At 37.9% G+C, this 16,937-nt stretch overlaps 1 protein-coding gene across 2 annotated transcripts; it reads left to right on the forward strand.

The window, feature by feature from the left end:
* Positions 1-15,121: 15,121 nt before the first annotated feature.
* On the forward strand, positions 15,122-16,349 carry LOC134309230 (protein Tob2). 2 transcript variants are annotated; one of them, XM_062990878.1, is made up of 2 exons: positions 15,122-15,650; positions 15,741-16,349. In XM_062990878.1, exons 1-2 carry the CDS (start codon positions 15,122-15,124, stop codon positions 16,289-16,291), a joined length of 1,080 nt encoding a protein of 359 aa, XP_062846948.1. In that variant the 3' UTR covers positions 16,292-16,349. The 2 variants fall into 2 exon arrangements, with proteins under 2 accessions (XP_062846948.1, XP_062846947.1); XM_062990877.1 differs by having other exon boundaries at positions 15,122-16,349.
* Positions 16,350-16,937: the final 588 nt, after the last annotated feature.

The following is a 16,937-nucleotide window of genomic DNA, read 5'->3' on the forward strand; positions in this document are numbered from 1 at the left end:
GTAATCATATCTGGGTGTGGCTAGAGAAATTGAACCCATCTGTCAATTAAATTTGGTTTACTGGTTGATTAAGGGGAAATTACTTTTTCCATTTAGAGCCAGATAGGGCTGCATTTTTCCTACAGTAAATGAAATTATAATTTAATAAACATTTTGTCTAATATTAAAAGTAGTCTAACTATCTAGACCATACAAGTGTGACAAATGTGCAAAAATACAAGAAGGTTTCGTGATTTACTGCTAAAAATTTAACACGTCCTAAACCTTGGCTCTCTGCAGGTACTGACCTCCACTGAGCCACACCTCAATCAGGCTGGCCATCTGTGCTGTGGCGTCCTGCATGGCCACACATTCTGGATGTGAATGCAGATATGTATGACCTCTCACCATTTTCTGACCTGCTGGGTCATCCAGGTGACCAGACATAATATTTTTAGACAGCATGAAGAGCCGGTTCAGTCTGGAGATAAAAAAAAAGAGTGAGGAAAAGTGTTGGAGAGATGACACATTCCCCACCAGTTTCAATGTTCAATGTCAACAAAATGTGTTTTAAGACAAGATCAGGTAACAGAGAAACACACACAAAAAAAGCAATGTCGAAAAGATATACAACCCCAAATCAGAAAAAGTTGGGACGGCATGGAAAATGCAAATAATAAAAAAAAACACAGAGTTTCTTACATTTACTTTGACTTTTATTTGATGTCAGACTGTATGAACCTGAGATATTTCATGTTTTATCTGCTCAACTTCATTTAATTTATTAATAAACATCCATTCCTGCATTTCAGGCCTGCAACACATTTTAAACAAAGTTGGGACAGTAAAGCATTTACCACTTTGTAATGTTGCCATTCCTTTTCACCACACTTAAAAGACGTTTTGGCACCAAAGATACCAAGTGATTTAGTGTTTCAGCTTTTATTTTGTCCCATTCTTTCTGCAAACACGTCTTAAGATGAGCAACAGTACGGGGTCGTCGTTGCATTTTTCATTTAAAAATTCTCCACACATTCTGTATTGGGGACAGGTCAGGACTGCAGGCAGGACAGTCCAGTACCTGCACCCTCTTCTTCCTCAGACATGCCTTTGTAATGTGTGCAGCATGTGGTTTTGCATTGTCTTGTTGAAAAATGCATGGACGTCCCTGAAAAAGATGACGTCTTGAAGGCAGCATATGTTGCTCTAAGATCTCAATGTACTTTTCTGCCAAGTACATTCTGACCTTTGCCAAGGGCACTGACACAGTCCCATACCATGACAGACCCTGGCTTTTGGGCTTGTTGCTGATAACAGTCTGGATGGTCCTTTCTGTCTTTGGTCCAGAGCACACGGTGTCCATTTTTTTCCAAAAAAGACCTGGAATGCCGATTCAATACACGTTTCCACTGTGTGATGGTCCATCCTAGATGCCTCCGAGCCCAGAGAAGTCGACGCCGCTTCTCGACATGGTTAACATAAGGCTTCTTTTTTTGCACAGTAAAGTTTTAAGTGGCATTTGTGCATGTAACTCTGTATAGTAGTGCTTGACAAAGGTTTGCCAAAGTAATCCCTCACCCATGTGGTTATATCAGCTATTGTTGAGTGGCGGTTCTTGATGCAGTGCCATCTGAGTGATAGAAGATCACAGGTGTTCAGCTTAAGTTTGTGCCCTTGGCCTTTACGCACTAAAATTCTTCCCGATTCCTTGAATTGTTTAATGATATTCTGCACTGTAGAGGAAGAAATATGCAAATCCCTTCCAATCTCTCTTTGAGGTTCAGTGTTTTTAAACATTTCAATCATTTTCTCACACATTTGTTGATAAACTGGAGATCCTCTGATCATCTTTGCTCATCAAAGACTCAGCCTTTTCTGGATGCTGCTTTTGTACCAAACCATGATTACAATCACCTGTTGACATCACCTGTTTGGAATTCCATCATTATTTAGTTTTTTTTTTACCTCATTACTAGCCCTAAATTGCCCCCGTCCCAACTTTTTTTTTTGTGTTGCAGGCCTGAAATGCAAGAATAACAAATGAAATGAAGCTGAGCAGACAAAACATGACATATCTAAGTAAATGTGAGAAACACTGCATTTTTTTTTTGCATTTTCCATACTGTCCAAACTTTTTCTGATTTGGGGTTGTACATCTAAAAAATACAAATAAAGAAGTGGTTGAATTCTTGTTTCCCCATAGTTTTATGTCATGTGTTGTGGACGGTTTTGTGGTCTTGTTTCTGAAATACTGTTATTTCCCCTTTGACCACTGTGATCTTCCAGCAGCTGTCCAGTAAAAGCCGGAGTGTGTGAGGTTTTTTTTTCAAGCTGGTTTATACAAAAAGCAAGTGAATGTCTTGTGATTTCAACTGCAAGTAAAATCGATTCAGAAAGGCAAAGATTTTTTTCCTAGAAAGCTTAAACTCCACGTCTATTTTTCTATTTTGGGAAGCCATTTGTCTGATGATGTAAGAGATGCAGGCCTGCTAATGGATCTAAAAGCTCCACTGAATAAAGAGGTGAACATTGATGCACTGCTATTAGTGACTCACGTTAATGATATTATTATTTTGCAAAAGCCAGCATGCCAGTAGAGGGATGCATGAAGTTCATTTGTTCATTATGTTGAACATTTTGGAAAGCTTGATGTGGCTGGAGTAGTTACCTTTAAATTAATGTATAAATTGGCTAAAACAGCACATGCACGTAGCATTTTGGTCAATATAATATAATATAAAAAAGAAACAATAATTGTTGCATGTTACATGCAATCATGTGTTGTCAGTTGTCTTGTGTTTACTAGGACCTGGTTTTGATCCTTCTTTTGTCTGTTGTCCTGGAAAGTGGATTGGCAGCTCAAAAATAACCCTAGCTGTGAGTAAGTAAGTAAAAGTGTGAATGTGTGTCATCTTATGATAAATAAAATTTAATTAAAATTGCACTTACTTATTAAAGAGGCAGCAAATTGCTGTCTTATTTTCATTCTTAAACTATATAACTTATTGGGACAGTGGTAGCCTAGTGGGTAGAGCTTTGGGCTATCAACCGGAAGATTGGCGGTTCAAATCCAGGCTCTGCTATGCAGCCACTGTTGGGTTGTTGAGCAAGGCCCTTAACCCTGTCTGCTCCAGGGGCGCCGTACGATGGCTGACCCTGCGCTCTGACCCCAGCTTCCAAACAAGCTGGAATATGCGAAGAAATAATTTTATTGTACTGTACATGTGTATGTGTATATATGACAAATAAAGGATATCAATATCGATATCGATAAATAGCACATGTTGGTGTAGGTATTGTTTTAAACTGTATGGGCGGCACGATGGCTAAGTGGGTAGCACTGTTGCCTCACAGCAAGAAGGTCCTGGGTTTGAACCCCAGGTGGGGCGGTCCGGGTCCTTTCTGTGTGGAGTTTGCATGTTCTCCCCGTGTCTGCGTGGGTTTACTCTGGGTGCTTCGGTTTCCTCCCACAGTCCAAAGACATGCAAGTGAGGTGAATTGGAGATACTAAATTGTCCATGACCGTGTTTGATATAACCTTGTGAACTGATGAACCTTGTATAATGAGTAACTACCGTTCCTGTCATGAATGTAACCAAAGTGTGTAAAACATCATGTTAAACACATTTTAACTGTATAAAACTAAGTGTTATTGAGTATAAAAGAGCTATTAGAGTTATTCTTCAGTTCAAGTGAAAATGTATATTTTTTTAACTATCCAAACCAAAAGATTAAGATAGCATTTTCATCTCATTTAATAATAATTACAACACTGTAGAACCCCCTTTGAGAACTACTGGTTTAGACTCCTAACAGCAAAGACTACATTACCCTTAATGCACCAATAAAGCAGACCACTGTTTCCTTGCTGACGTCAACTGCTTGTAGTCCAATTGAAACTGGTTTCACCCACCTGACATCCTATAGCAGCACTGTTGCTATCACATTATATATTTTTAGCACTGCACAGCACATCACAGCACAGTCCTTCGTACAGAAAGAACAGCTCCACAGATAAAGTAGTAGCATCTTATATTATCTTATCTTAGTGATGGAACACTACTGGCCATTCAGGATGTAGATTATATATTATATTATTTGTTTGTTGGATTTAGAAGTAAAAACAACCACAAATATTACAGAATACAAATATTTGGGGGGAAAAAAACTAAGTCCAGGCTTATCATGGAAAAACATTACTTACAATGCACAGGTCATAATTTGTTAATGTATGAGATCCAAATAAAACATACACCAGACAGAGTGCCATCCATCATAGGGCTTCGACCACCCACTCTTTTTCCGAGACACAGCAAGTTATGTCTGTGCAGACGCCCGGCCAGCTGATATCACTGCTGAGATATGAACCCAGATCTTAGCGGTAGTGGGCTACAATTATATACTGCCCATTAATAATAATAATACTGATACTAATAATAAATTACAAATAAATAAATAACTTTTGGATTTATATCCAATTCTGTAACCTTAGTAACAGATGAAAGCTTAGAAACACAAAATATACAGTATCACAAAATGTCATATGAATGTGATCCACTGCTCTACTATATTATTAATATATTTATACTCAAGCGACAGGCAAGCAACACTGTTGTAGTTTTACTAGAAATGTGGGTTGTGGGTTATACTTCAGTTAGGGCTGGGCGATATGATGGTACATTTGCTTTATCGTCTTTGATTTCTCATATCGTATGGATTTTCATATACTGGCATACCGTAACATTGTTAATTTTAACAGCTGTTGGCTTCAATAGGCAGCAAATCATATAATATTGTTTGCCGTGTCGGCAGTTTAGAACAGACTAAAACACTATATACTGCATGGTTTGTCGAGTCATGGCTGTTACAAACAACGACATTACGAATGTGGTGCTACCCACTTAGCCACCGTGCCACCCGTGCAATAATTAAAACAGTGGATTCTAGGTATGTCTTACAGGGCGAAAATACTTCATGTCAGTCACTAATCCAACGTTATAAGCAAACTGAAATCAGAGATATTTAAAGTCATTCACTTTTCAAACGTCGTTTTATTTACTGATTCCATCATATACTGGGTGTGTTCGAAAAACCTAGGGAGCTCTCTACATAGACAGCATTTTACGTCATCTTACGCATGCTTCTGAGAAGGAGGCTGTTCGAAATCCTGGATGCCTTAATATCCTCCCTTTTAAGGTATCTTAAAATTTCAACGCTATTTTGACTCAAGAACGAGGGAGCATCCGATGCTGCCTTAGAAGGCAATCCCAGCATCCATTGAGGCACAGCTTTTCTCACAGAAAAATTAAAAAAAACATGCCGGACGGTGCGGGAAAATGAATGGAGTTATTTTCAAACCTAAATAATTATTATTGATTTTTAATTTGTATAAACTTGCACAAGTGTAATTTATTTGCAAATTCGGGCTTGTCTGCGAATTCTAACTGTTTTCGGTAAACGGAGGGAGCGCGTTGTGCCACCTCATCCCATTGGTTTGAATGGCATGCGGCTAACTGTGTTAGCTAAAACTGATGGAATCGCTATCTCAGTAGCGTGTTCGAATAACCTGCCTTATAAGTCAATGACTTATTAGAATCCTCTCTACTGAGGCAGCTGCCTGTGTAGGCAGTAAGACAGCAAGGCAGCACCCTAGGTTTTCAAACACACCCTTTGTGTCATTTTGTGGAGCCAAGCAAAGCTTATAGTCCTCAAAACGTGGTGAAATTAAAATGTTTTATTTTCTGTGTACTTATGACAGTAGAATAAGCCACAGACATACAAAAAAAAAACATACTGTGATATACAGTGAAACCGTCTGAATCTTAAAAAATACCGTGATACAAATTTTTGGTCATACTGCGCAGCCCTAACTTCAGTTTTCAGGTGGCACCAGACACACAGTGAGCCTGATCAAGATAAAGTGACTAGTAAATAACGTAATTACTATTATTATCAGTATTATTATTATCAGTATTATTATTATCAGTATTATTATTAGTAGTATCATCATTACTATTATTATCAGTATTATTATTATCCGTATTATTATTATTATAATTATTATTATCAGTATAATTATTATTATAATTATCATTATCAGTTTTATTCTTATTATCAGTATTATTATTATTATTATCAGTATTATTTTCAGTATTATTATTATCAGTATTATTTATTATTATTATGATCAGTATTATTATTATTATTATTATCAGTATTATTATTATTATCAGTATTATTATTATTATTATTATTATGATCAGTATTATTATCATTATTATCAGTATTATTATTATTATTATCAGTACAGTACTGATAATAGTAATAATGATAATAATAATAACAATACTGATAATAATATTAATAATAATACTGATAATAATAATAATAATACTGATAATAATAATATTAATAATAATAATACTGATAATAATAATAATAGTACTGACAGTACTATTATTATTATTAGTATTATTATTATTATTATCAGTATTATTATCAGTATTATTATTATCAGTATTAATATTATTATTATTATTATCAGTATTATTATTATTATCAGTATTATTATTATTATTATCAGTATTATTATTATTATTATTATTATTATCAGTATTATTATTATCAGTATTATTATTATTATTTGACGTACTGAAAGTAGATCCGAACTCTTACGTCACATTGGGGGCGTGTTTAAGTGTGTAGGGTATAAAAACGCGAGGTTGTTGAACAGTAAAGTTTCAGAGAGGCGCTGTAGTGCCTGTGTGCTCATTATAAACCGGTGCACTAAAACACAATCTACTTTCATTCTTTTATTATTTCTTAGAGCGCTGTGCAATAACGTGAAGTGTTTCAATTCTGATCCATCATTCGGCTCATCAGTTTGTATTCGGTCTGGTGGAACTACACGCTGGGATCTAATTACAGCCTGTGTGTAAGTATCAGCTGTATCAGGGCTGTTTGTGTTATTGTTCTATTTAAACATGGACTGATTTTCTCTGCTGTTTTATCACTGACACTCTGTGGCTTCATGTTTCCTTCTGATTGTGTCTTTTTATTAATGGATTTTAATGTTGCACCAGTAAAACAGAGCTGTCGTCCATTTTAGAGAAGGCTTGTTTAGATTCTGTTCTTACTTTATAATTAAATAATGTCAGTGACATGTTTAATTATTATGTAGGATTTAAAAATAAGAACTTTGAAGAATAATGGAAGTAGAAAACCTCAGACATGGCTATTAAGTATATTAACACAGCTCTATATTCTGAAAACACTTTCTATATGAAGCTTGGGAATTAAACATGTTCACCATATATTAAACTTCGACACCATGTCTTACCATATGGGTTTATTTGCTGAGTGATTTACGTTTAACTGCAGGTCCTTTGCTTTTATAATCAGTGTTATTGTCTGAAATATTAGACTTTGAGATTGAAGTTAGACTTATGTCCACTGGTCTGAACAGCAAGTCCACTTGGTTTATAGATTTGTTTCTGTGACTAGTTCACTTACACATCATTGTGTTCGAGTTAAAGAAATAGGAACCTGATTTTCTTGGTTCTTTTTTTTTTTTTTTTTTAATAATGTTCTTTTACATCTTTTATGTTTATTTTTTATATACATACATGCACTCTTTGTGGTCCTAAAGACATCTTCCACCTCGAGGAACATATTTATTAGAGGTGCAATTATATATGTTTAATTTGTACTATTATAAGTTTTATGTCTATATCTAAAGAATATAAAGAAATAGTTGTTAAAATCATAAGACTGACATTAAAACAGCATCTGAAATGTTTACATTTCTCCTGCCAGTCATGTTATAGAACTAGCCACAAGAGGCCTTTAATTCAGCAAAATCTTAACTGCTCACAAAAGAAAACATGGCTGATTGCCTTCCTAAACAACCATCAGTTGGTTGTGGGATGAGTTTCTGCTGTAGTTTATCTTGTGACCATTAAAGCCTACAATTTTTAAGTAAACCTGTAATTGTCAGTCATTCACGCTCATGTTATATAGACACAGTAAATACTGTATTTAATGTATTGAATGTATTTTGCAATCAAGTCATTGTGCAAAAAGGGGTGCTCTTTCATATTTTCACTCATATAAATAAGGTAGTAATATCTGGAGAGCATGATGAAAGAATTTAAAACTATGTGATCAAATTTAGTATTGTAGAACCCAGTTACTAGCATCTGTAAAACTGGGCTGGCTTGGGATCCTATTGTTAGTTGTTAGCATCATCACTTCACACAAATGAAATAAATACATGGCAGACTTTTATATTGGATGGCTGGCATTGTCTTATACCATGGTTGTCGGGCAAACACAATCAGCTAATATTGTTCACTTTGTAGCCACCTCGTAGCCAAAATTCCAGCCTTTAATCTTTTTGTATGTTGCCACACCACTCTAAGTTAAAAACACTCCCCGTGTCTGCATGGGTTTACTCCTGGTGCTCCGGTTTCCTCCCACAGTATAAAGACACACATTACATTTATATTCAGGTTGCACACCTAAGACTAACAGCTCAAACACAAGACAAATCTTATGTTAAAGCCTAATTAATAATTGACTTTTCCAGATCTAATTATGATTTTCTGTTATTAAATGATTGGACTGCCCAATTTGAGATGTTCTTTTTAAGAATACCATACTCATATGGTTCATTTAACATAAACCATAAAATACTTCTTCATTAATCATGTTAGAGGTCCTAAAACCATCTTTTCCAATCTATGATTTAGCAGTTCGCATACTAAGAGACTAGGGATGTAACGATGCACCACAAACAGTTAACAATCGATTCACATGTGTAACGATCGGTTTACATGTAGAATGAATCAATATTCACTTTAAACAGCAGAGGGCACTGGCGCTATTCACCTCGCCTGGTTGACGTCACTACAGGGTTGCCAGGTTCGGAATTTTCCAGCCAAATTTATTTATTACTTTCTTTATTTGTATTATTCATTTATTTATTTAATGTGGGATTTGTTTTAAAATTTCATTTCAGTTTTTTTTACACGAAAAGGGAAATTTGCAGCATTGTTTTGCAGAGTTTGTAACTACCTCAGAAATAAAAGGACATTAGATAAATCAAAGATAAGCACAAATACAGTATTTTATTTATATTTTTAAAGAGAAATAATAAATTTGTCATCATTTGTCTTTAATTTCATTTTGTTTAAAAAATCTGGAAAAAATTGTATCGTGAATCACATCGCATCGTGGGTAGAGTGTATCGTTACATCCCTATAAGAGACACTTTTTATGTTAAGTTTTAGAGCATGAGTCTTAAAACTGGAAAAAAGTCATCTTTAGATGATTTATATGTTTAAAAAAAAAATAATAATAAAAAAAAAATAAACAGCCTGACGAGCTTTTCAGAAGCACATTCTTGAATGTGTAACAGTAATATACCTTCATGGTATTCAATATGATTAAGTAATATTTTACAAACCGATATGTAGCTGATAAAGTATATACAGTAGACCATTGACTTACAAATTTAATTGGTTCCAAAGGGCTGTTCTTAAGTCCAAATGTTCGTTGGTTAAACCTATTTTTCCCATAAGAAATAATGTAAATAGAATTAATCTGTGCCAGACCTCCAAAACCACCCCTTTACATTTACATTTCCAGCATTTAGCAGACGCTTTTATCCAAAGCGATTTACACGATGAGCTGAACACGATGAGCAATTGAGGGTTAAGGGACTTGATCAGGGACCCAACAGTGGCAACTTGGTGGTGGCGGGGCTTGAACCAGCAACCTTCTGTTTACTAGTCCAGTACCTTAACCACTGAGCTATCACTGGCCTTTACCTTACCCTTCTAATGTCTTAAATGGTCTTTTTTGTCATAAATACTAGTATATTCTCCCTTGAATCTTAAATTATAGAATAGACATTCCTGTAATAAACAATAATAAACAATACACAGTAGTACTGTACATAAAACAACACGCATCACATTTCAGTACAGTACATGTTCTGTACTATACACCATAATACATTTCCTTCTTTTTTTTAATAAAATTTATCTACCAGAAACATCAATAACTCTCATATTTCTCTATTATTTCCTTCTTTATTTCAATAGTGTTGTATTTTGTAGGTGTAATTGCACGAAAGAAAGAATACTTTACTCAGCGATTTCCTTCTTCTCTCTCACTCACTGTCCCCTCTGTCTGATACACAGTGACACCTACCGGCAGGAGTAATTATACAACAACAAATAGTAATAGATTTATTTTCTCAGCACTATGCTTCCTCTGCACCTTCTTTGAGGCCATTTTAATAATAATTTTACAAAATATAAAGAAAACACCAAAAAACGCTGCCCGAATGTTCGCTTACTGTATGTATGTATATGTATGTATATATATGTATATATATGTATATATGTATATGTGAGAGAGACAGAGACAGAGACAGACGGTTTAACTTGTTCGTGACGTCACGTGTTTCGCGAATTTCGGTTCATAACCCGAAATTTGTTCATACGTTAAGTGGAAAAAGATCATTCATAACCCAAAATGTTCGTATGGTAAACCGTTCATAACACACTGTAGCTGGTCCTGTAAATCATGTCAGCAAACCTGTTTATTATTGATGTTGTTAATAAAATAAGATGCTCTTTACTTATCATTTAATTCCCCTTGCAATAAATGCACTATTGTCGGACTTTAATGTCAAATGGCTTTTCTTGATTACATCTATAGGCAGTATTATCACCATCAGACTTGTTAAAGTGACATTATGGTGACGGGCTTATTTTATAGGGGTTTATTTCATAGTTTTTTTTTTTTTTTACTCATTGTTGGCTCTTGGAAAAAAAAAAAACTATAAATAGCTATGCATGTCTAATCATGTCCTGTCCTTCCACCATCTAGATATGCTGGATTTTGTTAATGTAGTGAAATCTAAAACCGGTGGTTATGGGTCTGTTTTGCTTGTGCTTGCATTAGTGTTTTAGTACAGTTTTTGTATTAGGGGGTGGATTAAGTGGCATTGTTCTTTCCAGGTGAGTAAATAAATGTGATCTCATGTAATGTAAACCAGCACCTGCTAATGGACAGGGAAGATCATGGCACTCCCACACTGTTTGCATTCATTTTGCATTAGCAAAAGAAAGGGCAGTGCAGCTGGTGGAATGGGTGCTGCATAGTAACGTAAGTCCCAGGACCTTGGATTGACCATGTACTTTTCACACGTTCTCTGTATGTTTGTGTGGGTTTCCTCGAGAAACTCTGCTGTTCTCCCACCTCCCTAAAAGTGACTGAAGGTGGATCGGCTATTATTTGCCCCTAATGTGCAAGTATGTAAGTAAGTATATCTGCAACGAACTGGCCCCCTGTCCTGAGTTTATTCCTGCCTTGTGTTCAGCATTTACATGTACCAGCAGCACCAAAAGGCTGGATTATACCTCCTGGTATCAGGTTGATAAATGCTAAACAGTTGCTGTGTGCACAAGTGCAGTGTGTTGGTGGTGGGTTTAGTCTCTGAGAAGTGGATGAATAATCGGGACCTGGTTACATGTTAGTGTTTTTATCAATGGCAGGGCAGTTTTGCATTGATTGACATTGAATACCTATATTTTAAACACATAGTAAGCAATTTAATTTATAACTTAATATAACTTGAGCTTGGTTAAAGGTGCTATAGAAGTTGAACTTATTATTATTATTATTATTATTATTATTAAAACCACCTCCTTGTTTTACACACATTGTCCATTTTATCAGCTTCACAATTACTGACTAGTTTCACCCTGTTCTTCAATGATCAGGACCACTACAGAGCAGGTATTATTTGGGTGGTGGATCATTCTCAGCACTGCAGTGACACTGACATGGTGGTGGTGTTAGTGTGTGTTGTGCTGGTATGAGTGGATCAGACACAGCAATGCTGATGCCGTTTTTAAACACCATGTCCACTCACTGTCCACTCTTAGACACTCCTACCTAGTTGGTCCACCTCGTAGATGTAAAGTCAGAGACGATCGCTCATCTATTGCTGCTGTTTGAGTTGGTCATCTACTAGACCTTCATCAGTGGTCACAGGACGCTGCCCACAGGGCGCTGTTGGCTGGATGTTTTTGGTTGGTGAACTATTCTCAGTCCATCAGTGACAGTGAGGTGTTTAACAACTCACACACTAACACACCACCACCATGTCAGTGTCACTGCAGTGCTGAGAATGATTCACCATTTAAATAATACGTGCTCTGTGGTGGTCCTGGGAGAGTCCTGACCATTGAAGAACAGCATGAAAGGGGGGTAACAAAGCATTCAGAGAAACAGATGGACTACAGTCAGTAATTGTAGAACTACAAAGTGCTTCTATATGGTAAGTGGAGTTGATAAGGAGGTGGTTTTAATGTTATGGCTGATCAGTGTATAAGTAGTGATTTTACTAGTGTTGCTGCAGATAGTGTTATAAACACGGGACATATAAAATTGAGCTCTTATTTAAATGAACAAGTTGCTAATAAAGGTTGCTATTATATAGTTTGTTTTCTGAAAAGCTATCAGGTCAAAAATATACATACAGCATTATGTAGCTTTAATTAATAATGTAGGGATGGAGAAAGTCTACAGTAATTGCAATGCCTATGATTGACTTGTATGTGCTTATATAAAAATGGCTAGATTTTCTCACCAGTTAAAAAGTACTGTAATTGGAACAGTGGTCTCAGAGGTTAGAAAGGTTGGGAAGAAAACCCCTAAATGTGTCCCCGTACACTGTACTTTTTTCCCTGATAGTAAAGTGTAATCTGTAAACCAATATAACAGAATCTGATACATGACTGATTTTAATGAGCTTTACATGGTCATGTGCTTAAAGGCTGTTAGAACATGAATATAATTATCAAATGTTACATGAGCACAGGCTTTGTTCAGTTAGAAAATTCTTCAGCATGTATCTCTTTAATGCTGGAGAATTTAACCTATAACTCAAGATAATGTCTAACCTTAGTAAGCAATCAAAATCTTTATGAATTATTTAAAAAGGTCCACCATTAAATTTAGTTTTTCAGAGCACTGGTGCACTGTTTGCACCATTTTTATGGTTAATGGTGCAGCACTTAGCTTTGGAAAAAACTGTTTATTTTTATTGCTGTATGGCCTTTAGCATATATTTACCCTGAGTGTATGGGCTTTGTTGTGATCAGCAGGGACAAACGGTACCATAATTTTACACAGCAATTAACTTCATTGTTTGTAGTTACTAATTATACACTGATAAGGCATATCATTATGACCACCTTTCTAATATTGTGTTGGCCCCCCTTTTGCTGCCAAAACAGTCCTGACCCGTAGAGGCATGGACTCCACTAGACCCCTGAAGGTGTGCTGTGGTATCTGGCACCAAGATGTCAGCAGCAGATCCTTTAACTCCTATAAGTTGTGAGGTGGGGCCTTCGTGGCTCGGGCTTGTTTGTCCAGCACATCCCACAGATGCTCGGTTGGATTAAGATCTGGGGAATTTGGAGACCAAGTCAACACCTCAAACTTGTGCTCCTCAAACCATTTCTGAACCATTTCTGCTTTGTGGCAGGGTGCATTATCCTGCTAAAAGAGGCCACAGCCATTAGGGAATACAGTTTCCATGAAAGGGTGTACATGGTCTGCCACAATGCTTAGGTAGGTGGTACGTGTCAATGTAACATCCACATGGATGGCAAGACCCAAGGTTTCCCAGCAGAACATTGCCCAAAGCATCACACTGCCTCCTGGTGCCATGTGTTTCCCAAGTAAGTGACCTGGCCAGCCACGTCATGTAAAAGAATACGTGATTCATCAGACCAGGCCACCTTCTTCCATTGCTCCATGGTCCAGTTCCATTGCTCACGTGCCCATTGTTGCTTCTTTCGGCGGTGGACAGGGGTCGGCGTGGGCACCCTGACTGGTCTGCGGCTTTGCAGCCCCATACACAACAAACTGTGATGCACTGTGTATTCTGACACCTTTCTATCAGAACCAGCATTAACTTCATCAATTTGAGCTACAGTAGCTCGTCTGTTGGATCAGACCACACGGGCCAGCCTTCGCTCCCCATGTGCATCAATGAGCCTTGGCCACCTATTACCCTGTTGCCGGTTTACCACTGTTCTTTCCCTGGACCACTTTTGATAGATACTGACCACTGCAGACCGGGAACACCCCACAAGAGCTGCAGTTTTGGAGATGCTCCGACCCAGTCGTCTAGCCATCACTATTTGGCCCTTGTCAAACTCGCTCAAATCCTTACGCTCGCCCATTTTTCCTGCTCAACATCAACTTTGAGGATAAAATGTTCACTTGCTGCCTAATATATCCCACCCACTAACAGGTGGCGTGATGAAGAGATAATCAGTGTTATTCACTTCACCCGTCAGTGAACATAATGTTATGCCTGGTCGGTGTACATTCTATTCAGTAAAGTAGGATGTAATTTGAAACAAAGCCTGGTCCAGTCACTGCTATTTTTTAGGTATGGCCTTTGGGAGGTAGGTGCAACTGACAAACAATTCAAGGTTAGAAAAAAACGAAAGAAATTCATTCCTAGGAAGACCCTGTTCCTACTCTTATTCAAGCCAATTCCTGAAGTGTCTCCAGACTAATTTTCTGAGATAAAGTTTAACCATATATGATTTTAAAAGCTTTAAAAGTATCAATTCTTTAACTGGTTGACTGGTATACCTTCTTTACTATCCTGTCTGCCGTGGTTTCTGGTTGCCTGTGTAATGTGAGTGCTTTAGCGGCTGCCGTTAGGACCAGATGATGGATTTGAGATAAGCCATGCTTGCAGCGTCAGCAGTTACATCTACTGAAATGTGCCTATTTGTATTTTTAATCTCGTCTTTAATGTTTGAAGGTTAATTTCTTTTCTTTTTTTTTCCAGATATCAGTGGGTCTGGAGACACCCGGGCTTACATTAAGTCCAGTCTGGAGTTGCAGGTTAGAAATCGTCATTCATCAAGACTTCACTGAGAATTTGCCCCCCTTTTCTTCTGACCATCTACAAAGGCTTGAAATTAGTCTCTGCAAGAATCTTACTCATGATCCATCACTGACGAGACATGTGGAGACTGTAGTAGGCCTGTTATCACTGAAGAGATTTAGGACGTTGAGAGTTTCTCGTCTCTTTGTCATGCATTTGGAGGTAAAGGTTGCACTGAACTTCATAGTTTCCTATCTATACAACAAACTCCCTCGACGAAGAGCGGATCTGTTTGGGGAGGAACTGGAGCGGATCTTGGTGTCACGATTTGAAGGACACTGGTACCCGGAGGCGCCTCTACGTGGATCTGCTTTCCGTTGCCTTCATCTTGGAGCCTATGGAGACCCTGTGGTGGACTTGGCCGCCAAAAGGAGTGGACTAGACACTGAGGAGGTCAGAGCAAATGTTCCTCCAGAACTCAACATCTGGATTGACCCTTATGAAGTATCCTATCAGATCGGTGAGAAGGGTGCTGTCAAAGTCCTGTACATGGAGGACCCTCCAGGTTTAGGGGGTGATTCCGAGATACCAGACGAAATTGGGCTCAGTGAAGGTGATATGGAGCTGGAAGAGGGAAAAGTTTTGGGGTTCAACCCTGATGCTCAGGTTTTTGTACCCATCAGAAGCCAGTCATCACCAGTCATGTTACCATCAGTCTCAAATTCTCCTACGGCATTCTGCCAAGGCCTTTTCAGCTATGCAGGCCCGATTACTCCAACCGATTCCACTGTGCACTCAAATACCTCCTCTCCATCTCCACTCAGTACAGCGATGCCCTATCCTCACCCAGCTAACCAACCCATCTCCCAACCAATCACCTTTACCACAGCCAGCTTTGCCGCCACCAAGTTCGGCTCCACCAAAATGAGGAAGACGTCCATGGGAAGTGGTCTAGTGGGTGGATCAGGTAGCATCGGTGCCCCTCAGCAGCGAATGCTCACCCATTCCCCTACTTTATCATCCATATCGCCACCTGGGCTGGTCAAGCACAAACCTCTTTCCCTCTCCATGCACTCCTTGGTTGGATCGGTTTCTAGCCAACTGTCCCCCAATGCCAAAGAGTTTGTTTACCCTGCCTCTCGAGGGTCTTTCTACTTTGATACAGAACATTCACCCTTAACCCACAACGCTCTGTTTCATGTCCCACCTCAAGGCCCGGTCCATACACATGGCACCTTTGACCCATATTCCAGCCCACCACCAGGCCAAGCTATTGGTGTTCTTAGCAGTGGCGGTGGGATTTCCTTTATGGATGGCCTAGGTGGCTACAACCTGCAGTACTCCAGCCAAGCTTTCCAACCTGTAGTGTTGGCCAACTGAGTTTTAAAAGCTCTGGTTTGTTGAACCTTTTGAGATTTTTTTTTTTTTTTTCCACCAATTGTTACTAATACAGAGCTCAAATGGTGTTATGACTGAACACGAATATATGACTTGTTAAACTTACCACCTGCATTACTTCTTGTTCATATTTAATGATAACTTAATTTTCTTTCTCTTAAACCCTTGGGGTAACTGACCTCCCATTGCACAGATGTTTTGTTTAGATTTTTTATTTAATTTGCGTATTTCTTACAAAGGCATTTTTCTCTCAAGCCTGACTAAGTGGCACAAACCTGTTCCAAGATGACACATTGAAATGAGGTTATGTTTGGATTCATCCCTAGATATGTTCTTGTAGAGGGTAAATATTTTGTTCATCCAAAGCTCAGCATCTGGTTTGAGCTTTTTTATTTATCATTTAAAATTTAGAAGAAAGGGGTCTGTTTAGTGTTTAAGACATCAACATGTTTGGGCTTTGTAAATGAGATGGTCCATTAGAGGACTGGGGGGTTTACTGTAACGTTCAGGTTTTTGTACCAATCTGAGGTCAGACATTCCCAGTCATGCTGCAGTCACTCATGTTGCTCTACGTAAAGTAGTACTTTTTGTTTAAGCGTTGTTTGGTTTGGGTGCTCAGGCGCCAGTG

Source organism: Trichomycterus rosablanca, chromosome 2 (genome assembly GCF_030014385.1).
Source record: "Trichomycterus rosablanca isolate fTriRos1 chromosome 2, fTriRos1.hap1, whole genome shotgun sequence".
In the NCBI taxonomy this organism is placed as follows: domain Eukaryota; kingdom Metazoa; phylum Chordata; class Actinopteri; order Siluriformes; family Trichomycteridae; genus Trichomycterus; species Trichomycterus rosablanca.

What these genes read in the sequence shown, in the direction of transcription:
- LOC134309230 (XM_062990877.1), top strand. Translation starts at nt 15,122, where the DNA reads ATGCATTTGGAGGTAAAGGTTGCACTGAACTTCATAGTTTCCTATCTA.